We start from the raw sequence: 25176 nt of genomic DNA, 5'->3' as shown, positions 1-25176 counted from the left end.
ATATAGCCATCGAGGAGCACCGGCGTGGGAGCGTTTACTTTTAAGAGTTATGTATATAAACATTGCATTTGAGTCTTACAATCAACCGTGAAATAGGTATAACATTAAATTTTCATATGAGGCTGTGGGAGGTCAGTTCACGCAAGTAATGTAGCTAGTGAGTGAAGAAATCACAGTAGCTTGTTCACTGTTACATTAACCGCGTTTATTGGCTAGATGATGACGAAATAATACGTATACATAAACACAGCAGTGGGCCCTCAGCCGACACTGCGGAGTACTAACACTAGGTCACCCCATCAGACCCACAGGGTCACAGTCCCCTGCGCTTCACCAACCAGCCTAGTAGCCAGGAAGGTCGCAGGCAAACGGTGTCGCGCAGAACCCTCCCGCACCACCGACAAGGTGGCGCCTTTACGACACAAAGGCGGGGCCTTCATGGGGACCGCCTCCCTACATAAATGGAGGCGGAGCCACCTTGGAGGCCCCAGTGCTGCCTTGGAGTTCGACCCGCCCGCCGCTCCGCCCCCCGGGAGAGTCGGCGCCACCATGGAGGACTACCACCGCCACTGCGATGAGGTACCGCCCCTCGGCCGCCCGCGAGCGACCCCCGCCCCCGCCCGCCTCGGCGAGGCGTCTCGGCCGGGTGGTCTCCCGGCGCCGGGGCGGCCCCGGGAGTAGGGGTGCGGCTCCCTCCGGGCCCGGGTCTTCCCCTCCCCTTCTGGCCGGGACCCGCCCCGCCCGGCCTGGCTCCGGTCCCCGGCCCGGCCTAGCCCTAGCCCCCGACGCCGGGACCCTGAGGGTGGGCTGAGAGTTCGGGTGGCAGGGGCGACTGGGAGACCGTGGGCTGGGCGGGGAATCGGGGCCGAGGGGTGGAAGGCCGGACTCGGGGTGCGTCGGTGGGGATGGGGTGTCGGGCGCCGCCCGTCTGAGACTGGCCTTAGAAGCCTGTCTGCCCGGCCGTTTCCTCCGCCCCTTGGCGTACCCGAAGCAGGTGCGGCAGCCTCGCGAGCGAGGCCCAGATGGCAGAGCCGCTCGGTGGCACTGTGGCCTGGGTGGGCTGGAAGGAGGTGGTTCATGGATTAGGAGCCCTTGCTTACTGACTCAGGCTTCCCGGCGCCTCACCAGAACCCCATGATGTCAGTTATCTTCCTGTTACTGATGGGGACTCTGACTTTCATAGCGACTAAGTAAATTGCCCAAAGTGAAAACTGGCCGGGATGACATGCTCTATTTGAACCCAGGCCTCTGACTACACACCTACAACTCGGGCTTCACTTAACCTTTAGGACGATAAGGCCTTTTGGATCCCAGCATAACCTTTGACAGGCCTGAAGGGCAGAATAGACAAAAGACATTTTCTGTTCAGCCACAGGTGAATGATGCAGTGAAATGAAAGTAGGCACCTGGAGGAGGTGCCACAGAAAATGGTGTGTTATTAGAGCCCTGGAAAGGGCTTTCCATCCATCTGTCTGTAGGTGGAATTCTGCTGAAGCTACAACCACACTTAAATTCATTACTTTTGTGATGCAGGTAGAAGACATACTTGTAGGTTGCTGGGAAAGTAGTCTTATTTTACAAGTTGAGGCACAAGCAGTTTCACTCTCAGACAGACATATCCCCCAACAACTGCTAGTCTCCTGACTCCTAAGAGGGTTCTGTATGGCAGTACTTCCTAAATATATTTTAAAAGAAATAAAATTACATGTGTTACCATGGCCACCTGGTACTACCTGGTTTTTTGGTGCCCTTCCCCATTGAAGTGAAATGGACATTCATAGGCCACTTTTGCAAATAGATAATAACCTTATTTTAAGGTAAAATGATAATTATGAGAGGGTCAAAATGTGAGAGCTGTTTCCACAACTCTAATTGTTTAGGGTTTTATTCCTTTGTTGTTGGGGAATTCTCTGGTGTAATTAAATGAGTTGAAAATAATTTAAATCTATACTCAAAATGATACTTTTCCAGGATGGGTTTTTTTTTTTAACTAATTTTAAGTTGCACAGTGAGATTTACAAAAATGGTGATGTCATAAAGCACCTAAAACGTCTCCATGGAAACAAATCACATATTACCTAAAGAGTTTGAGTTTAGACTGCAGTCTTAGTCACATAGCCTGGTTCCCTGCTCTAGGACACTTGGATGTCATTAATAGTTGCTTTTAACTCAGAATTCTGTCAAGCCACTTCACAGCAAAGGCTAATTTGCCAGGCCTGTTACAGTACTAAAGTGACATTAATTTAGATCAAGCATTTTTGTAACCTTTAACTCAGAGAAGCCACATTTTTGTCCCATGTAAGTTTAAAAAACAAAATTGAAAACAGTCTATTAATCAGTTTCTTCTCATGAACCACCTCATTCTTACTTGCTGTGGTCTTTTCCTATATACTGAGGTATGTGTATACCTCTTTCTTTATATCCTCTTCCTGCTATTTCCTGAGCTTTACAATACAAAGCTTCTCAATCTAGGACATCCATCAAATCACCAGTAAAGCACTCTTTAAAAAAATGTGATTGCCAAAGCTATGCCACAGTCCTTATGAATCAAATCTTGAGGGAGGTTGGTAGGGAAAGTGTTCTCTGTGGGGGGCGCCTGGGTGCTCAGTGGGTTAAGCCTCTGCCTTCAGCTCAGGTCATGATCTCAGGGTCCTGGGATTGAGCCCCACATCGGGCTCTCTGCTTAGCGGAGAGCCTGCTTTCCCCTCTCTCTTTGCCTGCCTCTCTGCCTACTTGTGATCTCTCTCTGTCAAATAAATAAATAAAATCTTAAAAAAAAAAAAAAAAGAAGTATTCTCGGTGGGATTAGCAGCCTGTGTAGAACTGACCCCTCCTTGGGACACCTGGGTGGCTCAGTTGGTTAAGCAACTGCCTTTGGCTCAGGTCATGATCCTGGAGTCCCAGGATCGAGTCCCACATCGGGCTCCCTGCTTGGCAGTGAGTCTGCTCTCCCTCTGAACTCTCCAGTCTCACACTCTGTCTCTCAAATAAATAAATAAATAAACTTAAAAAAAAAAAAAAAAAAAGAACTGACTCCCCTTACCACTACAGTCTGCTGTCACTAAGACCTGCCCAGGCCAGCCTAGGGTATTCTGCGTGTCGTCACAGCTAGAAATGAAAGGAAGTCTGTGTTGAAAGCAGCTGTATCTTTTGTTTCCCCCCCTTAGGTTGGCTTCAATGCTGATGAAGCGCACAATATTGTTAAAGAGGTGAGTTACACATCTTGTTGGTCTTGAAGCTTCCTGCGTTGATGGAAACTTTAAAAGCTCTGTTTTTGACTTCCAGTACAAAGTTAGAAACCTTACTATTCAAACAAGATTTTTAATATTTACTCGGTTTTTATGGGGGTGCTTCACAGAGATGGGCCTTAGAAAGCTGTTTTATTGTATGCTCTCAGACATCCTGGAGCTTACTCTGAAAGTGATTTTGGAGTATTAGTTTAGAAAACTAGTTTGCTGTTTTGTAAAACTGATGTTCTGTCTTTTGAATAAAAGAAGTTTTATTCTGGTAGGCCAAATATTAGTTTAAATGTTAATGCTATAAAAGTGTGTGTGTGTGTGTGTGTGTGTGTGTGTGTGTGTGTGACACACACACGCTTTTATACAGGTAAACTATATGTAAAATATATGTCAAAAGATGCTAGAAATATGCTTTTGTAGCCAAATTTAATTGAAAAAATACTCACTTACCATCTTATAGACATGGATATGATGCTAAATCAAAACCTTAAGTATTTGAAACATGAAATCTGGTCCTCCTAGTAGGCAAACAAACAAGAAGTTCTATTTGGGAATCAGTTCTGGCAGAGAAACTTGAATTACTGTAGTGGTATACCATACAGACTACACGGTGGGGTAAGGTATTTATGAACACTTTTAATAGTCCTGAGTCATTTTTCACTGTGCCAAATCCCAGGGGGAAATTGAGCTGGCCTAGAAGGCAACCTTGTATTGTAGGTATGGTGGCTGAGGCTGTGTCCTAGCAGGCCCTACCTGCCTCTAAGTCTGGGCTGTATTGGCTTGCCTTCTGGGCACTGAGCACCTCCTCAGTCCATCCTAAGACAGTGCCTCACCTGTCTGAATGTTCTAGGGCACAAGCTCACCCAGAACTCACCCAGGGCTGGCCTTATACAGCTAGGATCAAGCCGAGGTCTGAGAAAGCTAGACAGGCCCCTGAAGATCCTGCCATATTTTTCAAGTTCAGACTCATGTGTTCAAACTCCGTAGTATAGCAGGATGGCTGCAATTAACAACACAGCATTGTATGCTCCAAGCCTGCTGAGAGTAGATTTTAAATGTTTCTACCACAAAGACACAAAGTGGTAACTGCATGGAGGGATGGATATGTTACATAACTAACCTTATTGTGATCATTTCCTAGTGTATCTGTGCATCAGGTGATCACATTGTACACCTTGAACTTACACACTGTTATAGGTCAGTTACATCTCAATAACGCCGGAAGGAATAGAACAGCAGCAGCGATAAGGGTGACGATGGTGATCTGTAAGGTTTCATGTGGGCTTACTCTGTCTCAGTCACTGGACTTGAGCGCTTGACATTCATCTCACTCCATCTTCACAATAACCGGATGAGGATCTTATCTCTAAGGATTAGGAAAATAGGGGCTCCGAGAGGGGAAGTCACTTGCAAAAGGTCACAGTGAGTAGGTGGCAGAAGTGACCTTACACCTAAGATTGTGACGCTAAACCAGTGGCCTTAACCATCCAGAGGTGGATGTGAGTGAGCACTGGAAAATTATTCAACGGTCTTGTGCTGGGGCACCTGAAAAGTGGTGTTTGTTCATTTACTTTTAGTGGCAGGAGGTGGTAGCTTTATGGCTGAGTAATTACATAATATCAACAAACATGTAATTTTTACACATGAGAATTCGCTTTTTAAATTGGACTCCTGCTTTATTTCTAGTATCCGAAACCTCTTCAAAACCCAGCTGTTTCAAAGCCAACCTTCAACCAATTAATATCACCCTTTTTTAATCTCTACTCCCCTCCATAATCCTTTTATGACATAGCTTATCATCCTGATTAGTCTTTCTTGTGTTACAGATTTCTTTTATTAGCTTCTCTGCTAGTTCTTTACAACAGAGGCCATGTCCTATTGATCTTTATATGGCCCATAGTATCTCATAGAGTGAGATGATACATGCAGGAACACTCTGAAAATTCCAAAACAGCTGGAGACAGGACATAATAAAGTATTTACCAGAAGCCTATTTTCTAAGATGCTTTTTGGGGTTATTAATTTTTTTTGTTTTGAATAAATTTTTGCTGTGGTTTGTACAGGTCTTTAACTGTCCTCTGCCCTTTTAGTGTATAGATGGGGTCTTGGGTGGTGAAGATTATAACCAGAACAACATCAACCAGTGGACCGCAAGCATAGTGGAGCAATCCTTGACACATCTGGTTAAGTTGGGAAAAGCTTATAAATATATTGGTAAGTATCAGTGACCTTCCTCCCTGATTTGCTCCCCTTTGTCCTCACGGTCTTCTCTGAACTTAGAGACTGCAAACGAGTAATAGACAAGTTGGATTCTAATAGGATGTGAAGGACTTCCGGCTTACTGCTCCAACGAGAGTATCTGGTAATACCTAAAAGATGGAGAGCTTTCGCTACTTGGAAGCACTTGGAGCTCCTGCCAGCCGCCTGCCTGTCCTTGGCAGCAGCCTGTTTTACATTTGTATCAGCTGCCTTCTTCCACAGAGACCCACTCAGCCCTACGGTCACCCCATCAGGAGCTCCGTGCCTCCCCACACATACATAGGATGGCAAAGAGCCACACGGTAGTTGTTTAGACAGTGTAATCTTTGCTTCATTTTTTGTGTTTGGATTATGCCCAGGGAACGAGGCACGTGATTTGGCCCAGATTTTTCCTGCAGCATAATCACCAGTGGTCATGGCAGTGGGCAACAGACTGGATCCAGTGGGGTCAGAATTGTGGTGGTAGATAATCAAGAGGACTTATTTTTTTCTGTTTGCCGAAAGCTTTGTTTTCTGTTCTTTTTACAGCTTGTAGAGCTCTGAACTCAAACACTCAGATATCTGAGATATCTTTTCCTTTGTTAGTGTTCTCACGCTGCAACTTTATTTTTAGTGACCTGTGCAGTGGTCCAGAGGAGTGCCTATGGCTTTCACACAGCCAGCTCATGTTTTTGGGATACTACATCTGACGGTAAGAGACCTTAAGCTGATTTATACAGAATCCAACTTCCGGCAGGGTCAAACAGTGCACTTATGATCAAATGCTCGTTTATCTCTAATTAAATTTTGAAAAGGCTATCAATAGGATCGCTTTGTACCTAGCCACAAGTATGTCTTCAGAGAGAGATGAAATGTGAAGATTTAGCAGATTGCAGGAAATAATATATTAAAACTGATGAAAAATGTGTATATATTCCCTCGCAATTTCAATATTTTGCTGATATTTCATCTGAGTTCTCGTTTTGTGTGTGTTTCAGGAACCTGTACCATAAGATGGGAGAACCGAACCATGAACTGTATTGTCAATGTTTTCGCTATTGCTATTGTCCTGTAACAGACTAAAAATGTTCGGCCAAAGCCATTAACTTAAGAATTTGTCAGTGTATCCTTTCTAAAAAGAGTAGTAGTTACTTAGTAATGTGTTAGATGACAAGTGTGCAATATGCTTCAAAAGCTACCAATGAAAACTGAATATTATAAGCAAGCAATCTCATAGTGAGTTGGCAGATTATCTCATATTCTATCTGGCATTATTTAAATAGGAAAAATTTATTGTTGGCAAAAAACAAAAGCTAATATGGCATGACATAAAAATATAATCTTATATTTACACCGGCTTTTCACCAGCATGTACCTAGGAAGATGGGAAAATCCGTTCAGATAATAAAATTCTCTTTCATCCAGGGAAGTTAACAGGGATAAATATATGACCCCCCCCCCCAAAAAAAGCTGCAAAGATAAATGTGCAGAAAATAATAACTAGCTAACCCTTCTTAGTTTTTCATTTTTTCTCTTCACTTAGTTGTACATATCATTGAGTAGGAAATAATTCTGTTCGGCTTTTTTTCCCTACCAACTATTACTATAGTAGCAACCATCAGCGATTTATTTACTTTTTTCTGAGAATTGTCGAAACAGTTTTTTAAGTTTAAAATTCTTGGATTTACATTTGAGGGCCAAATAAATCTGGTAACCTGAATTCTCTAGTTCGGCAAAGTTCAAGACCATGTGTGCTAAAAAGTACATGACACTGACAGCCGCCTTACACTGACTCATTTCACGTAGAGCTGACATGTATGGGATCCTTATTATATGCTTATTTCTCTCTCAGCATTGTAATTATCAATGTACTGTGCGACTTCTAAGTTACCTTTGGCACCTGTTCAGTGGGACAGCTAACATATTTGGGGAAGAAATAAAGAATTATTTTACAAGAAGAAAATGAATCTGGTTATCCACATAGAAACAAGCAAAATGAAAAGCACGTATTGCTGATGGAGAATTGTCAGTTTAAGCATTGCTCCTACCAAGTAAAAAAATGCATAAAATATGCAACTATTAGTTAAAGGCCTTACTAGCAGTATAACTATATAGATAGTCAGTTTTGTGATTGGTTTAGTTATAACCATGTATAAGTAATTTGAATACTTACTACATGGGGTTCAAATTGAGTAGAGTCAAGTATAAATTAAAAGTATACAATCATTAGCAGGTTAATGAATATCTCAGGGCTTATGAAATGTAGCTGTATTTATTAAGAAAATAAAAGATGAGAAAATAGATGGTGATAGATAGTTGGTCTGACAACTGGTCACCAAACGCTAAGTCAATCTGGTTATTTACACTGAAAAACAAAATTTTACGTATTAGCACTAACACTAATATACATAGGGAGAGGAACCACGATTCATTGCATTTTGAGGGGAAAGAAAGGCTTAGTATTAGTACTGACAATATTAAGACAGTGATGGTATTCTTGTAGGAATACTATGTGCATGTTTGCTATATTGCTGAATAATTTTTCAATGTTTAAGAAGAATATTAAGAAAATACAAGGAGAGAGTTTCGTGCGGTGATAGACGTCTTTTGGCACGTCAAAAATTCTCATAGCCATTACCTTTCTTTTACTTTGCACTGCTGGCTTTTGTGCCCTTGAAGATTATAATAGTGACCAAAATATTTGTTTGGTTAAGGCTTGCTTTTGATTATTGTTATTGAGGCCTGATTTTAAAGGAATAATAAATATACCTCGTGAACTTGCTATCTGCTCTGTTTTTATTTAAAAATACAATAAAGATTATATTCCTGTGCTGTGCTTTTGCTTCTTGCGTGATCATTGAATAGTTTAAAAATGGCATTGTGGGGGCACCTGGGTGGCTCAGTGGGTTAAACCTCTGCCTTGGGCTCAGGTCAGGATCTCAGGGTCCTGGCATCAAGTCCCACATCAGGCTCTCTGCTCAGCAGGGAGCCTGCCTCCCCTTTCTCTCTGCCTGCCTACTTGTGATCTCTCTCTCTCTCTCTGCCAAATAAGTAAATAAAATCTTTTTTAAAAACGGCATTGTGCTTGCTTGAAAAAATTCTAAAGAAGAATAAGGGAAAGGAATGTCAGACCACATAGATACAGCATACAGAATAAATACCATTAAAATAGCAACCCAAACCCGGTATTCAACATTACAACATAATTAATAGCTTCTATTTTGTGCCTTTTACCCTGTGACCTTAAGAGAAAATTTCACTTTTAAAAAAGTCAATGTAAAATACATTCTGTAACTATTCATTAGCTTTTAATGACTATTTTTGGCAAGGAATTCTGTCCTGTTTGTCAACTTTCAATTGAATTGTTGCTGTTGTTTTTTTAATTAAAGACTTTAAGTATGTAAAATTAGTGTATTCAAATGTAAGTACTAACTCGGATTTTTGTAAAGCTGCAATTTTATGTTTGTAAAGTGGTGGTACCGCTGCCTTAAGTTGATGGTAACCTCTCATTACATTTTCTCCAGTAAAAAGTACGTTTTTGCTCTCCCCAAGCTGGATGTTATCTAATTACGAGTTACTGAAAGCATTTCACCACATACAGTCATCACATATTTAAAGTAATCTTAAGATACTGCAGATTTGGGGTGCCTGGGTGGCTCAGTGGGTTAAGCCTCTGCCTTCGGCTCAGGTCATGATCTTAGGGTCCTGGGATCGAGTTCCGCATCAGCTCTCTGCTCAGTGGGAAGGCTGCTTACCCTTCTCTCTGCCTGCTTGTGATCTCTCTGTCAAATAAAATCTTTAAAAAAAAAAAAAAGATACTGCAGATTTTATTTTCAAAGGTTGAGTAAAAACAAAAAACAAAACCTTGACTGTTCCTGACAAGTCTCTCAAAACTGAGAGAAAACTGGCTTTTTATGACAAAGGAAGTAGTCTTTTCACATAGTGGACACCAAAGGAGTTTGAGAGATGAACTGAAAATTGCACCCCATGTGTTAGAATCTACCCAAGGGGAATTTGTTTTAAAATCCAGAAGGTGGAGCTACATTTGTGGCTAGAAAAATGAGAAAAATTGACTTTTGTATATTTGTGAAATTCTCTGTAAAAGGATCTTCTTAAACACTCAGCTCTTGCAAGATTCAGATGGCCATCATCCTTCTACATCAGGTGGCCCAGGAGATTCCAATCCACCGTGCCAGTTGCAAACTCAATCATTCCCACTGAGGTTCCACTTAATGTCCCTCTATGTCGTCCTTGGATATGTAGGATAAATGGACAATCCAGGATTATTTAGAAATGACCCGCACTGCTTCATGAAAAGTGTCTCTTTCCAAAATGGTTTCTAAGGATCTCAGGGACGAAGCTGGGACTTTGAACAGATGCTTACAGCACCCCTGGTATGATGTGTATCTTCCCTGCAGGGCACAAAACATGGGCAACTCCCCCCACACACACACACTCTGGGATCCTTTAAAGGTGTAGACTGTATGCGGAAGTTTCTTTGCAGCTCTGCCTCACCAGGTCAGAGAATTTGATGGCTGGGCTTATCCAGTAATGTATATTCAACTTTTTTCATGCCAAAACATGCCTTTTTATTTTACTGAATGCTTCATCTTTTTATGTACCTTTTTTTTTTTTTTAAATGAACACCAGCTTTTAATGAGATATTTCAGTCTGGGTTTCTCAGGGCAGAGTTTTACATGAGCCAGTAATGAAAGTTCTGTCAACTCATCTTCATCCCCTCTAATACCTTACAGAGAAAATCTGCAGGAAAATTATTAGATATGGGCACGTACTGACCTTTCATTTCATAGGCCAGGAATTTGAGTTAAGCTGCATGACTGAACATAGCCTTCATAGTTAATGCTCATATAGAATACCACCCAAAAGGATCAGGGTTAGAATAATGATTTCTCAATAAAAGTAAAGCAAATTTTTTCATAAAGGGCCATCTAGTAAATATTTGAGCCTCTGCAGGCCTTTGCAACTATTGAGGTATGCCGGCGTGGTATGAAAGCAGCCATACAGTGAGTGAATGGGTATGGCCGTGTCCCAGGGAAACTACAAAAACAGGTGGCCTGCTGGCAGAGTTTACCAACCCCTGCATTAGAGGAAGCAGTGTTTCCTGGACACTTAAAAAATTAGATGTTGGGGTGCCTGGGTGGCTCAGTGGGTTAAGGCCTCTGCTGTCAGCTCAAGTCATGACCCCAGGGTCCTGGGATTGAGCCCCGCATCGGGCTCTCTGCTTCACAGGGAGCCTGCTTCCTCCTCTCTCTGCCTGACTCTCTGCTACTTGTGATCTTTGTCTGTCTAATAAACAAAATCTTAAAAAAAAAAAAAAAACTTTAAAAAAATTAGATGTTAATGGACCCAGGAATTTTTTTTCCTTTTATCGTTCTCAGTTACAAAGGGACACAAAGCATTCTTTATATATTATGTTTTTATTTTCTTGGTCTCAGAGAGACCTTATCAGTAAGCCTAATCTGTACTCTCCCTACAAAAAGAAAGGCTACAAATCAACTTTTCCAAAACTAAAGTGTTCTTTTTTTGGTATATATATCCCCTAACTTTTCATTGGTCAGCAGATCATTTTATATATTGTTGGAGTGCATGTTATCACCATATCTTAAAGAACATTATTGTAAAAAGTCAACATTTCCGGTTTTATTGGTTTTGGAGTTTTTTGCGAGGATTCTAGAGAATGTCCCATGCATACCAGACACGGTAATCATGTCCCATTCAATGCCTCCTGTTGGCAGAAATCACATACGAGAAAGTGCATAGCCCACAGATGAAATAACGTTGCCTCATAATTTGGGAAAGAGGATGTTCTTTACCCAGGAATAGCTGTGTATTGCATTGGCATGAACACCTGACCTAATGAAGGCTTATCCATAGACTGATTCTTAATCTACAACATGGCTGGGGTACATTAAGTCAAGCAAAGTAGTTCCCTTTGTGGATCAGAAAATAATGAGAATTAGTCAACAGGAAGAAAAGAGAGCAGAGAGAGAAGCAGAAGTTTTGTCAAAGATTGGTGGTGGAAGAGTCACCACAGCTTGCCTGGTCTAGCATCCTTCAATCCCAGGAAGACAGACCAAACTCCAGTACCAGAGTGGTGTATTAGGCCGGGAGCAGGTCAGTGAGAATGGTCTGGCTTAGAATCACTAGCATAGGGTGATAAAAAGAATAAAGAAACCTGCACACAAATGTTCATAACAGTTTTAATAATAATAGCAAAAAAACTAGAAAACACTTAGAGGTCTTTCACTGGATGAATGTTTTAACCAACTGTGGTTCCTACATAGAATAATACTCAGAAAAAAGGAATACATTATCGGTATAAGAACTTGCATGAATCTCAAGAGAAGTAGGCTGAGTAAAAAAGTCAGCACACTATATGTGATTCCATCTATATAGCATTTTTGAAATATTTTATTTTTTTGAAGATTATTTTAGAGAGAAAGCACCTGAGTGGGGGGAGGGGCAGAGGGAGAGGGAGACAGAATCCTCAAGCAGACTCCCCACTGAGCGCAGAGCTTGATGCAGGGCTCAATCTCATGACCCTGAGATCATGAACACAGATGAAACCGGGAGTCAAACACTTAACCAATTGAGACACCCAGGCACTGCTTAAAACAGCACTTTAAAAACGAGAATGGATTAGCGGGTGCCAGAGTGTAGAGATAATAGACAAGAGGAATCCTTGTGGGGTTGGAACTATTCGGCATCCTGGCTGTGGTCGTGGACATGCAGAACTATAGGTCATAAAATTGTGTAGAAGTGAATACCCACAGATGAGTACAAGGAAGAACAGGGAAATCTGAATAAGGTTAATGGGCTCATCAATGGCAATATCCTAATTGTGATATTATAGTGTAGGTTTGCAAAATGTTACCACTGGAGGAAACTGGGAAAAGGACACTGGGCTATCTGCATTATTTCCTATAACTACATATGAATCTATAATGGCATCAATAAAAATCCCATTTAAAAATGAAGATGAAACAAAATTTCATATAAAAAAATAAATAAATACAGATCAACTTTTTTTTTTTTTTTTTGACTCTAAAATTCGCTACCAACTACATGCTCCCTTATTGCTTACTCCTGGGGAAGACCACTCACACTACTTCCCAGGATATACCCCTAGGTTAAGACATACTAAAAGAAACAGTTGCTCTTTAATAACCTAGTCTCTTAATCAGGAAAGTTCTGTGTTGATTACCTTAAATTTGAACTCTTGAATGATTTGTTGTAGCAAGGATACAGTTACACTTAGACCAGACAAGTGTTAGCTTTCCATAGAGTCTACCACAAGTGTGGAAGATAGCTGAATTATTTCTAAAAAATTGAGGTACTTTTTTGCAAACTGTATTTATTTTACATACTGTATTTATCAGTTGATGGAAATTTGGATCGTTTCTTAGGTTTTGTTGCTTTTTTTTTTTTTTAAAGACTTTTATTTATTTATTTGACAGTGAAAGATCACAAGTAGGCAGAGAGGCAGGCAGGGAGAGAGAGGAGGAAGCAGACTCTCTGCCGAGCAGAGAGCCCGATGTGGGGCTCGATCCCAGGGCCCTGAGATCATGACCTGAGCCGAAGGCAGCGGCTTAACCCACTGAGCCACCCAGGTGCCCCATTTCTTAGTTTTTGATATTATGAAAAGGCTGTCCTGAACATTTGTGAACAAGTTTTTATGTGGGCATACGTTTTCATTTTCTCTTGGGTACATGCTTAAGAGGGTAATTGCTGGGTCATATGCTGTGAAAGGAGCAGAAGGGCTTGGACAGGATGCCAGTAAGAAATCGGCAATGCCCATTACCCTTCCACAAAGAAATGCTCTCCCACGTTATTTTAAAATATATAGTTATCTTGATATAGTTTCCATTTCCCTCTAGGGATAGATAATGCATATAAGAAATGTTTTACTTTCTCCTTAATTCTTATACTAGTTTCCTATTGCTGCGTACACTTGGTGGCCCCAAACAAAATGAATGAAGTTGCTTACAGTTCTGGAGGTCAGAAGTCCAACATGGTCTTACTGGGATAAAATCAAGGTTAAAGCAGGGCTGCATTCCTTCTGGAGGCTCTAGGAAAGCATCTGGGGTTTTTTGCCTTTTCTAGTTTCTAGAAGCTACACACATTTCTTGGTTAGTGGTTCCATCATCAAAGCCAGAAGTGTAACGTTTTCAAACTTCTCTCCTCTCTGACCCCTGCTTCTGTCCTTGTCTCTGACTCTGAGCCTCCAGCCTCCACCTTTCCTTCCCTAAGTCCCTTGTGATTATACCAGGCCCACACAGGATAACCTCACCCTCACAAATTCTTTAACTTAATCACACCTGCAAAGTTCCTTTGGCCATCTAACATTTTTTCACAAGTTCCAGAGATGAGAATGTGGATATGTTGGGGTAGTCATTATTTGGTCTAGTACAACTAGACATTCACATGCTGAATGTCAACGGACTTGATCTAAGTATCGTAAAATAGGGGGCTCGATCCCATGACCCTGAGATCATGACCTGAGTGGAAACTAAGAGTCGGGCACTCAATTGACTGTACCACCCAGGCGCTCAGATTCTGAGGTTTTTAAACACTGTGTAGACTGACATTGTCCAGGCCGAAGAAAGCGGGTCTGTGGGTCAATATGGCCCATGGGTCATTAGTCTGTCTCTGTTTCATGGCCTACCAGGCCCTACCTTCCCCTCCCACGCTTTCCCAGTCTCTTCCCCTGTTTGGCTAATGGCCAGACACTGCAATCATTCCATGATGGTCAACAGGCAAGGGGAGAAAATTAAGTCAGCCTTAATTTTGTTGTCTGGACTTAAGGCCAAGTCAGTATGTCTGGGAGTGGTTGCTATCACGGCAACCTCGATGACGTGAGCTACAACTACACACAACTACTGTTCTATGAATCGTTAGTATGCTCTCTTCCGAGGGCAATTCGGCAGCATCTAGCCAATGTTTAAGTGTTACATCCCATGACCTCAGTTCTTAGAATCTATACAACAGAAACGACAGCATTAATGGATGAAGAAAAAAACAAGAATTTTCCTTGCCATAGTTCATAAAAGCTAATTTACAAAAAGAAAACCACCACCACTAGGACAAGAGATAAATTATGGAGAAGAAAAGAGGAGGTATCACACTGGGCTTTATAGATTATAGGTTAGAAACAGATAAACAGTTATATATTAATTTTTAAAACTTAATTTAAATCACACATGAATGCATTTTTATGGGTTGCACTTCTAATATAACAAAAGCTTAACAAGGCCCTTGCTCTCCATCTTGTCCCCTTCCGGTTCCCCACCTTGTCATCCACTCCCAAGGGTAATGCAGTTCTTACCAGACAGAGGACTGCATCCACACTCAGATTCTGCTGCTCGCCAGCCGCCCGAAGGTCAGTAGTTGAGAGAAGAGCAGTGGTCGGAAGGGAAAGGCAGCTTTATTCTGGAAGGGGGCAGCCTAGAAAGATGGTGGACTGACTTCCCAAAGAGCTTGTCGGGGAGTAGCAGGAGGTTTTTAAAGGGGAAGGCGTGGGAAATGGTGATGGGACTACACGCAGGAGGTAATAATTGCTGTCATTTTGATGCATGTAATTTTCCCCACATTTATATACATATATACATGTACCACCAGAAAATTGTATAAAAAAGAGATGATTCTGCGGACTGTTCCTTTCAGGCAACAGTATACCTTGGGGATTTGTTTTCAAGTGAACACACACCAAGCCACCTTGTTAAGTTTAGCTGCCATATTACATCATAGGGTACGGATCGGCCATAGTTTATTCCTTTTCCTCCTTGTGGGCAACTGGGTAATTTCCAATGTTCCACTCTTACCAACAATACTGACACGAGTATCTTTGCCCAATCTGCCTCATGTCTGTGTGCAAATGTTTCTCTAAAAATACTTCAGAAATAGAATTATTGGGTTTTAACATGCATACCTTTCAAATATTAATATATTGCATTTCTTCTGTAATCGAAAAATCATCATTTGTCTTAAGAAGACAGAAAACAATTCAGACTCTTGAAAAGAGCGAGCAAATATATTTGCACACGGGAGGGAACATTTCCTCCCACGGACATACATACAATGTACACATAGAAGGCTAAAGCGATCCTGGGCCAGCCCTTTAAACAAACAAACTCAAGAGCAAAGAAGAAAAAAAATGTGTTACTAGGCGGAAGTAAGAGTACGTGGTGAGGCAGCACATGGCTCCGGCAAGGGGAAGCTGGACAAGTTCGGAATGCCCAGACTCACGGACTAGAAGGGAATGGGAAGAGAAGGGCTCGTCATAAAGCCGTAGAGTCCTGGAGTTGGAGGGAACTTTGAGTTTGCCTGTATTAACCTTCTGACCACAATAGAAGTTCTTTTTACAAACACATTTGGCAGATGGTTTATGAGGGAGGTCAGGGAGGGCCTGGGTTGGGGGGTGTTCTACATCCCAATCCATTACCTGGCAGGGTATTGTCTTTCGTTGAACTGGTCCCCTTTGATGCAGAAACATCAAAGCATCATCGGATTTCATGGAGAAGAAACCCTGGGAGTTCTTTATCCCCGAGCAAATACACCTGTGCACACACATTTAGGGTTGGTACGGGCTTTGGCAGATAGAACATTGAAATTCTTGTTTTGCCTTCTCTTCTTCAAGGAAATTTAACTCCCTTGCAGGTTAGCGGTGCTGCCACCAGGGGACAGAAGGAAGCCACTGATCCTGTCCGGATTGTGAACTTGAATGTTTGTGCTCTCCCCAAGATTCAGACAATGGTTCAGCTGGCTTCGATCTCTCACCCAAGATGTGCAGCCCTAGAGCTCCAGCTGCTCCTAGAAAACGTATCCGTTTGTTAAATCGATTAAAATCTGTCAAGCTTTAAGCCCATCACGCTGGAACCCTCATTTTCCAGGCCTCTGAGTATATAAACTGGAGAAATTCGGACAGTTTGATTTGCAGCAACTCTTCTTCAGAGAAGTCCCTGAAATGCCAAATCCTGCCATCGCATTGGAGGCCTCTCGATTGTGTCTCATTTGTTTTCCTCAGTGGCCCTTCCAGGCCTCCTCTTGCCAGCCTCCCAATGCCTCTTGTCCTTGCCTGGTCTCTTCCCACGTGGGACACGGAACACAGGCCGGGGGGGGGGGGGGGGGGGGATGGCGGGGATGGGAGGTCAGTAAATCATGCAGTTCAAGTTTACTTAGCAGGGCACCTGGGTGGCTCAGTGGGTTGAGTCCTCTGCCTTCGGCTCAGGTCATGATCCCGGGGCCCTGAGATCAAGCCCCACATCGTGCTCTCTGCTCAGTGGGGAGCCTGCTTCCTCCTCTCTCTCTGCCTGCCTCTCTGCCTACTTGTGATCTCTGAGTATAAAATAAATAGATGAAATCTTTAAAAAAAAAAAAGTTTACTTAGCGTGCACTAGGGGCCAGACACTGTTCCAGGCTCTGGAGGAACAGAGGAACAAAACTCTTCCCTCACGGAGCTTACATTCCCGGGGAGAGGCAAACAAGAAACACACGTGTTCAGACAGTAATCAACGCTACACAGAAGTAATAATAAATAAGAAGTAATGCAGTTCTTACCAGACAGAGGACTGCATCCACACTCAGATTCTGCTGCTCGCCAGCCGCCCGAAGGTCAGTAGTTGAGAGAAGAGCAGTGGTCGGAAGGGAAAGGCAGCTTTATTCTGGAAGGGGGCAGCCTAGAAAGATGGTGGACTGACTTCCCAAAGAGCTTGTCGGGGAGTAGCAGGAGGTTTTTAAAGGGGAAGGCGTGGGAAATGGTGATGGGACTACACGCAGGACAGGCCGCTGCTCGGCAGTTAATCATTTGTCTTTGCAAGGCTTCCAGATTCTTCCACTCTGCCAGTAATCAGGGCTCCCATGTGTCTGTTATTGAGGATACCATGGCCAGCAATGGCTGTTTTTGAGGGCAGTCAGGCCTTACCTTCCAGAAAGTCTGGTCCTTTGGTCCTCAAGACTGGCAGTCAGCAGGACCTCAAGGGAAGTAGGTGAGTTCTGCTACAACCTATGGGGTTTAGGCCAGCAGGCAAGGACTGCATAAGCTTACCTGCTGGAGTGCTATTACACAGGGGAGGGGGATAGGGAGGAGTTCAAGGAAGGGGCAGTGGCAGGGCTGCTACTTTCAATGGGGTGGTCAGAGCAGACCTCTCTACTGAAGGGAATATTCGAGGTGAGATCTGGAGGTGAGGGGGTGAGTCACACAGACTTGTGAGACAAGATGCATTCCAGGCAGAGGGAAGCACGAGTGTAAAGATCTTGAAGTGAAACCAGCCTCGGTATGGTTGTGGGACAGCAAAGTGGCCAGTGTGGTTGGAGCTGAGTGAGAGAGGGAGCGAGCAATGGGGAATAAGACCAAACATGTAAGACAGGACTTGATCACATAGGACCATTTCTGCGTGAGGTGATAGAGTCCTGAGGTGATGGGGTCTCTGTGGCTGCTGCGCTGAGAGGAGACTATAGGTGGACAAAGACAGAAGCAACGAGCCCAGTGAGGAGGCCATTGCCGTGGGTCTGATGAAACATGGCGGCTCAGATGAAGACAGTGGTCAAATTCTGGAAACATTTTGAAGGTAGTGGTGACAGGATTTGATAATGTATTGCCTGTGGCATTGTGAAGAAAGAGGACTTGGGGTAGGTTATGGTTTGGCCAAAACGAATGGAGTTTTCTGTTTACTGCAATGGGAAAGACTGAGATAGGCATCGAAATAAGAAAAACACTACAGCCCTCACCATAGCACATATGTTTCCCAGTGTCCATAACCCCACCACCCTCTCCCTATGCAAGACCATCTTTTGAGGTAGACGCGTATCCTGCATCTTAGTGAATTTCAATATCTCTGTACATTTTCCTTGATCACCATTGTTCTATGAAGATAAAATGTAGTACTTAAATTTTGTGGAAAACACACTGTCCAGATTCAAATCCTTATTCCTTTGTTTCCTAGATGTGTAACACTGGGAAAATTGCTTATTACCTCCCTGCCTCAGTTTCCTCCTCTGAAAAGCAGGAATGAGAACTATGAAGATTAAATGAGATGAAGCATATAGAGTCCTCTGCACAGAGTAGAAGCAGGGAGATAGAACAGGCCCCAGCCTGGGTCTGTAAAGAAGGAACATGTTGAACAGGGCCTCTTACACTCAACCAACATACCATGCTCGTGTAGCATAGCAAGAAGTAAACTTCCATTGCTTTAAGACACTGAGATTGGGAATTATTTGTTACTGCAGCATAACCTAATCCTGACTGACTGACATAGAAATTGAGTTTGGAAATAGGTCATACTGTACCAAAACCTAAAATTAGTGACTTTCACATAGTCATCTCTTGGTGGGTAGTGAAGAAACAGGTATCAAAGGTTGAAAAGGTGAAGATCTCTGTAATGTGGAAACAAAACATGGGTTTAAAATGTTGCCTATAGTCACTTGGGAAGAAATTCCTTTATCTATGAATCCTGTGCAGGTGGGAAAGATGGAACATCTAATGCTAGGAATGTGTTGTTGGCTCTTAGCTGAGACTATAGGCGCATGGCAGGACAGCACTTTCTAGGGTCCTTAACATTAAGTATAGGGAAGGCACAGAAGAAGACACAGTCGCTTTGAAGTCATGTTAAAAACTGAGGGCTCTAGGGGCTCCTGGGTGGCTCAGTTGGTTAAGCGTCTGCCTTCAGCTCAGGTCATGATCCCAGAGTCCTGGGATTGAGCACTGCTCAGTAGGGAGCCTGTTTCTCCTTCTCCTTCTGCTGCCCTCTACCTACTTGTACTCTCTCTCTCAAATAAATAAATAAAATCTTTGAAAAAACAAACAAACAAACAAAAAGGCCTTGGGGTCTATCCTGGAGCAGTAGGAAACATTGAAGAGTTTTTATTTTATTTATTTATTTTTAAAGATTTTATTTATTTTTTTGACAGAGAGAGCACAGAGAGAAAAGGAACACAAGCAGAGGGAGTGGGAGAGGAAGAAGCAGGCTTCCCGCTGAGCAGGGAGCCCGACATGGGACTTGATTCCAGGACCCTGCGACCACAATCTGAATCAAAGGCAGATGCTTAACAACTGAGACACCCAGGTGCCCCAAGGGGGTTTTAAAAGAGAGTTGATGGAAAACAGGCTGGCCAGAATTGTATCCCCTACCAAACATTTTGTCAACAATAAATATGCACAAATCTGATTATGTGAAAAAGCATTTAAATACTCAAAAACTAACACAACATAATCTAACATAATATATCATAACAAAATATAGAGTAAAAGTGAGAATTCCCTTTCACCTAACCCCAGATCCCTCTCACCTCTTCACACTATTGTATCGTTATTTTGGTGTGCATCTTTCCAGACCTTTGTTATGCACCTAAACTCACACACACTTTTTTTTTTTTTTTACATTAATGGGATTATACCCATAGATCTAAGTAGATGGCTGTATGATAGGTATTCCAGTGTGTGGATACACTATGATTTATTACTGATGTACAAGTATGATGTTTCCAATACTGCATAATTATCCTTCTATACATCTAGTGTAGTTGTAAAGTCTGACTCCAAACCAAAGTGTATGACTCCCTGTACTTTAGAGCATGTAGGACTCCTTCTAACAAAACTTCATTTCTCTGTTAAGTCCCTTCTATTATATAGAAGTAAAACTAACCAGTCTTTTAAGGGTTATGGCTTTACTGCCCCCTGTGGAATTTGGGTCACAGTTTCAGGACCTTACACAAGCCAAGAGGGCTGGAGCATTGGGACATTTCCCACCCCTCCATCTGTCCATTTTCCCCATCAGATCTGGTATCTCTCAGCTGGTCCTGTCCTGCATCTGGCCACATAAATTCTTTTTAGGAGATTTTCTATGGGCGTATCCACATGTCTGGATGGCATATCCCTTTTCTCCCTCAGGTCTTGCCAATACCCCACCCCTTCTGTTGTATCTTCCATTGTACCTTTAATTTTACATTGTCAAGGTTGGCAACTTTACTTTCCAGTTTTTAAGCACAGCCAATTCTTCTGTGCTTTGTCCATTCATTAATTCTAAAATTTAAAACAATTAGACAACATCTACATCATTATGACATATATTTCATGATGATAATGATATCTATATTTCTTTTTAACTTTGAGCCAAGTTGCGTGCTAGGATTATTTTTCCTTCCCTATGGATCTAAGCTCATGACCATACCACAAAAAAGGTGATATTCCCAGTCTGATGTTTGAATGGATTCCTTTTTTTCAAACTCCTATCAAATGCTTTCACCATATGCTCAAGAAGCCCAACTCTCTATCCCTGCTTATTCCACCACGCTTCTTTATTTCCTGGAGATCACGTTGGAGTGTTCTTTCCTCCTGCCTCTATCTGAATTAGCAGCTCAGCCTGAAAAACTGCACGGCCATAATCCCAAGGCATTCTTTCCCTGCTCCCCTGGGTTAGAGACATTTTGCTTTAGATCTTATTTCCTCATTTGGTTTAGATTACTTCCCTATTTTTCAAAAATACAGCCTCAACTGACTTCTCATGAAAGAGCTATCGGAGGTTAATTTTAGTGCACCTAAAAATCTGAAAACGTCTGAGACTTCCAGCTGCTCCACCTCCTCGCCACCGTCAAGCCTCTTCAAATAAAGCAATAGTTCGTGTGAGGTGGTATTGCCTGGTGATTTTAATTTGTATTTTCCTGATGGCTAATGATATGGAGAATTTTTCTGGTTTCTGTTTATTGGTTATTTGGATATGTCTTTTTGTGAAGTGGCTGTCCAAGCCGTTTGTCCATTTTTACTTTTTTTGTCTCTTGGTTATAGATCTGTACAAGTTCTTTATATATTTAGACTATGAGTCCATTATGGCCATATTTATTATCAACCATCTTCTCCCAGTCTGTGACTTGTCTTTTCACTTTCTTATTAATATTTTTTGATGAATAGTAGTTCCTAATGTTATGAAGTCTGATTTTAATTTTTTTTCTTTATGGTGAGTGATCATTGTATACTCCTTATTTAATCTTTGCCTAGCCCCAAGATCATAAACGTAGTCTCCTCTGTTCTACTCTAGAAGTTTTGTTTGTTACCTTTACAATTTAGGTCACTTAGGTCTATGATTTCTCTAATTTTGGGCTGTGGTATGAAGTAGGGGTCAAGATTTAACATTATTCCATACAGATATATAATTTCTCCAGCGCCAGTTATAAAAAAAAGACCATATTTCCCTTGACTTAATTGCAATGGCACATCAATATATGCTTATAATATATGATATTAACTTGAATATAAATATAAATATATATATATATATTTGCTGACTTTTCTATTTTTTCCCCAATACCACACTATCTTAATTATTATACCTTCATAGTGCTAGTAGGAGTACCAATTGGGACAACCACTTTGGAAAAGTCTAGTGTCTAGTAAAGCTAAAAATACACTTACCTTATGATCTAGGAATTTGACTCCTACATATTTGCCCAAGAGAAATAAATGCATAGGTTTACCAAAAGACATATAAGAATGTTTGTACACCTTTATTCATGAGAGCCAAAAATTGAGAATAAACCAAATGTTATTAATGGATAATGGATAAATGAATTTTAGTGGAGTCATACAATCGAAGATTACACCACAATAAAGAACAAATCCCTGCTTCCCATAACATGGACGAATCTCATGAATATTTTTGAGCAAAAGACAGAGAACTGCATATACTACAAGATTCTATTTCTTTTTTTTTTTTTTTTAAGATTTTATTTATTTATTTGACAGAGGTCACAGAGAAGCAGGCAGAGAGAAGAGGAAGCAGGTTCCCTGCTGAGCAAAGAGCCTGATGCGGGGCTCAATCCCAGGACCCTGGGAGCATGACCTGAGTCGAAGGCAGAGGCTTTAACCCACTGAGGCACCTCCATGATTCCATTTCTATGAAATTCAAGAGTTTGCAAAACCAAACACACTGAGATTAGAAGTCAGAATAGTGGTTACCTCTAGGGGGCAGGGTATTGACTGTCAAGGGGCAAGATGAACATTGGGTTCCAGAAATGCTCTGGATCTGGGTTTGGGCAGTGTTACACAGGTACCTATGCATGTACAAATTGACTGAGTTGTACATTTTAAGGTAAGTGTTCATTATACACTTTGCTTTATCAATGTCATATATCAATACATTTAAAAAAGGAGATGGAAGTCCAAAAATGTTTTTGTTCTGCCTCACAGTTGAATGTTTAGCTGGGTTAAAGGACACAAACTGTGTGCTTCCTCTCGCATTTCCTCAAATGCCTCCTTAATGGCCCTCTTGGACGGGGCCCCGTCTGTGTGGCATTGCTCCTTTTCTGTCAGACCTCCGTGAAATCTCCCAAGACAGCATAGGAGGTCTTGTTTCTGACATGCCACTAAGGCTAGAAGAGGCTACCCAAAAGTGTGTGTATGTGTGTGTGTGTGTGTGTGTGTGTTTGGGGGGTGCAGCGATGAAAAGGAGAAACCATTATTCCTCTCCACACGACTTCACTTCCAGTCACCAAATGTGTGGACACTTTCCCACACTGACCAAATTTCCAACAGCAACTGGGTGTCCTACAACTCACTTCAGGTCCGACACTGTCTACCTGGAGTTAACTCGGATCCCCCAAGTTCAGAGCTCAGTCCCACAACACTGCTCCCATTCCCGGACGCCGCCAGTCACGAGTCTCAGGTTGTCATCTGCACTTTGACTGACCGGCTATGAGTCAGAGTTCCCACGACCTGCTCTTCAGGTTCGGTCAGTTGTTAGAGCGGCTCACAGAGCTCAGGAAAACCATTTATTTATGAGGTCACCAGTTCGTTATAAAAGATTACGGCTTATGGACATTGGGGAGGGTATGTGCTTTGGTGAGTGCTGTGAAGTGTGTAAACCTGGCGATTCACAGACCTGTACCCCTGGGGATAAAAATACATGTTTATAAAAAATAAATTTTTTTTTTAAATTAATTAATTAATTAATTTGAAAAAAAAAAAAGGTTACGGCTCAGGAACAGCCAGGTGGAGGAAGTGTGTAGGCCGGGGCCGCAGGAGGGGCTGAGGAGTTTTCCCGTCCTCTCGGGCTGTGTCAGCCTCTGAGCACCTCGAGGAGTCCAGCAACCTGGAAACTCTCCGAAATCCGTGGTTCAGAAATATTTATGGAGGCTTCGTCATATAGGCTGGATCAATTATTAGTCTCCAGCCCCATTTCCCTCCCTGGGGAATGGGGAGTCTGCCTGAAAGTTCCAAGCTTTTAATCATGGTGTGGTGTTTCAGGTGACCAGTCCCCATCCTGAAGCCATCCAGGAGCCCATCCAGGTCTGCTTCTTTAGACCCAAACGTTCCTATCATTCAGGAAATTCCAAGAGATTTAGCAGTTCCTCTGTCAGGAACTGGGTCAAGACCAAATGTTAGAACAAAAGATGCTTCTAGCACCTTTATTGCTTGGGAAATTGCAAAGGTTTTAGGATCTCTGGCCAGAAGCTTGGAATAAAAACCAAAGTAAGTATATTTCCTACTATATCCCAATATCACAAAGGGTTATAGTCCCTTGAAGTGAAGTTGGCCAATGGAAAATAGATAAGAATACACTAGGTAGATTTTTTTTTTTAAAGGGGAATGCATTTAAATATCACTCTAGGAGTATTCCCTTTTCAGTGTTATAGTCATGACATTAGATCTGTAGAGAAGGAAAAATAATCCTAGTACACAACTCAGCTGGAAACTAAAAATAATATGTTATTAATATGTATATATGTACATATATGTCATGTTTACTGGTTACCCAATGGACCCTACCAATATAATGCTTTGTGTTATTTAGCTCAGATAAATTATCTTTTACTTTCTTTGATACTTTTTTGTACCTGCTATTTCTGTACTGTCTTTCTGGAACTTCTCTTTGTTGGATAATGGACTCTACTCTTTTCAGCTCCATGTTACTATTCTCCTCCTTTAGATCTGGCATTCCCATGTCCTTAAACTCTCTGGCACTCTTTAGGATAAGTATGGCATCTGTCTACACTTTGGCCTCTTCCGGTTTTGGTTTCCTTCCTTCTAATTCATGAATTATCATTTCTCTACCAATTCTAGGAATTGGTATTCTAGGAATACGTTGAAACCTTTTATCCCTTGAGGTCCTCATCTAGTCTCTTTGCATGGGTAGTTATACTATTATCTTTTTTTAATGCATTCTAAGAGCCTTCAGGGAGAGAAAAGGAAAATTGCTTAAGGTCAGTTCGCCACCTTGAACTAAAGTGTCTAAATGTTTATTACATAATTGAATCTGTCTTTGCCATGTGACTTGTGTGTTTCATGACTGCTTAACAGGACCATCTTTTTCTAAAAGTTAGGCACGCTTTTGATTCATTTGGCTTATGTAAACTTTTAGAGACAAGTTAATAGTTATCTGCCATCCCAAAGCAACCAACACCACCTGTCCCCAACCTTTATCCACAGGTCAACACATCTTTATTTCTGAAAATAACTAATTGTGTTTTTTAAATATCATAAAGAAAGCGGAAAGTGAAAAAGTTGTTTGTATGTTCTATATTTTTCACTTCCAGGAGAAGCTTTTCTCTTTTTTCTTCTTTTGATGCCTTAAACATCACATAATTTTGATTTTCCCTCCCTGATCTTAAAGCAACCTAATTCCTTATTTTTATCTTTAAATTATCTATAAACAAATTTTACTTGTTTTTTAAAGGATTTTCTTTATTTATT

The 25176-nt window shown here is 41.8% G+C and overlaps 1 protein-coding gene across 1 annotated transcript; it reads left to right on the top strand.

The window, feature by feature from the left end:
- Positions 1 to 271: 271 nt before the first annotated feature.
- Positions 272 to 8313, top strand: DYNLT3 (dynein light chain Tctex-type 3). Its single transcript, XM_059157781.1, has 5 exons — positions 272 to 579; positions 3168 to 3209; positions 5330 to 5453; positions 6112 to 6189; positions 6476 to 8313. The coding sequence occupies exons 1-5, from the start codon at positions 439 to 441 to the stop codon at positions 6550 to 6552; spliced, it is 462 nt and encodes a 153-aa protein (XP_059013764.1). The 5' UTR covers positions 272 to 438; the 3' UTR covers positions 6553 to 8313.
- Positions 8314 to 25176: the final 16863 nt, after the last annotated feature.

This window comes from Mustela lutreola, chromosome X (genome assembly GCF_030435805.1).
Source record: "Mustela lutreola isolate mMusLut2 chromosome X, mMusLut2.pri, whole genome shotgun sequence".
Taxonomy (NCBI): domain Eukaryota; kingdom Metazoa; phylum Chordata; class Mammalia; order Carnivora; family Mustelidae; genus Mustela; species Mustela lutreola.
The sequence above is the reverse complement of the archived record's forward strand: the minus strand, read 5'-3'. Positions and strand labels throughout refer to the sequence as shown.

Excerpts from the sequence above, each read along its gene's own strand:
- DYNLT3 (XM_059157781.1), top strand. The coding sequence starts at position 439 with ATGGGGACCGCCTCCCTACATAAATGGAGGCGGAGCCACCTTGGAGGC. Across the intron at positions 3,210-5,329 it reads CGCACAATATTGTTAAAGAG|TGTATAGATGGGGTCTTGGG; the intron begins GTGAGTTACACA and ends CTGCCCTTTTAG. Across the intron at positions 6,190-6,475 it reads TTGGGATACTACATCTGACG|GAACCTGTACCATAAGATGG; the intron begins GTAAGAGACCTT and ends TGTGTGTTTCAG.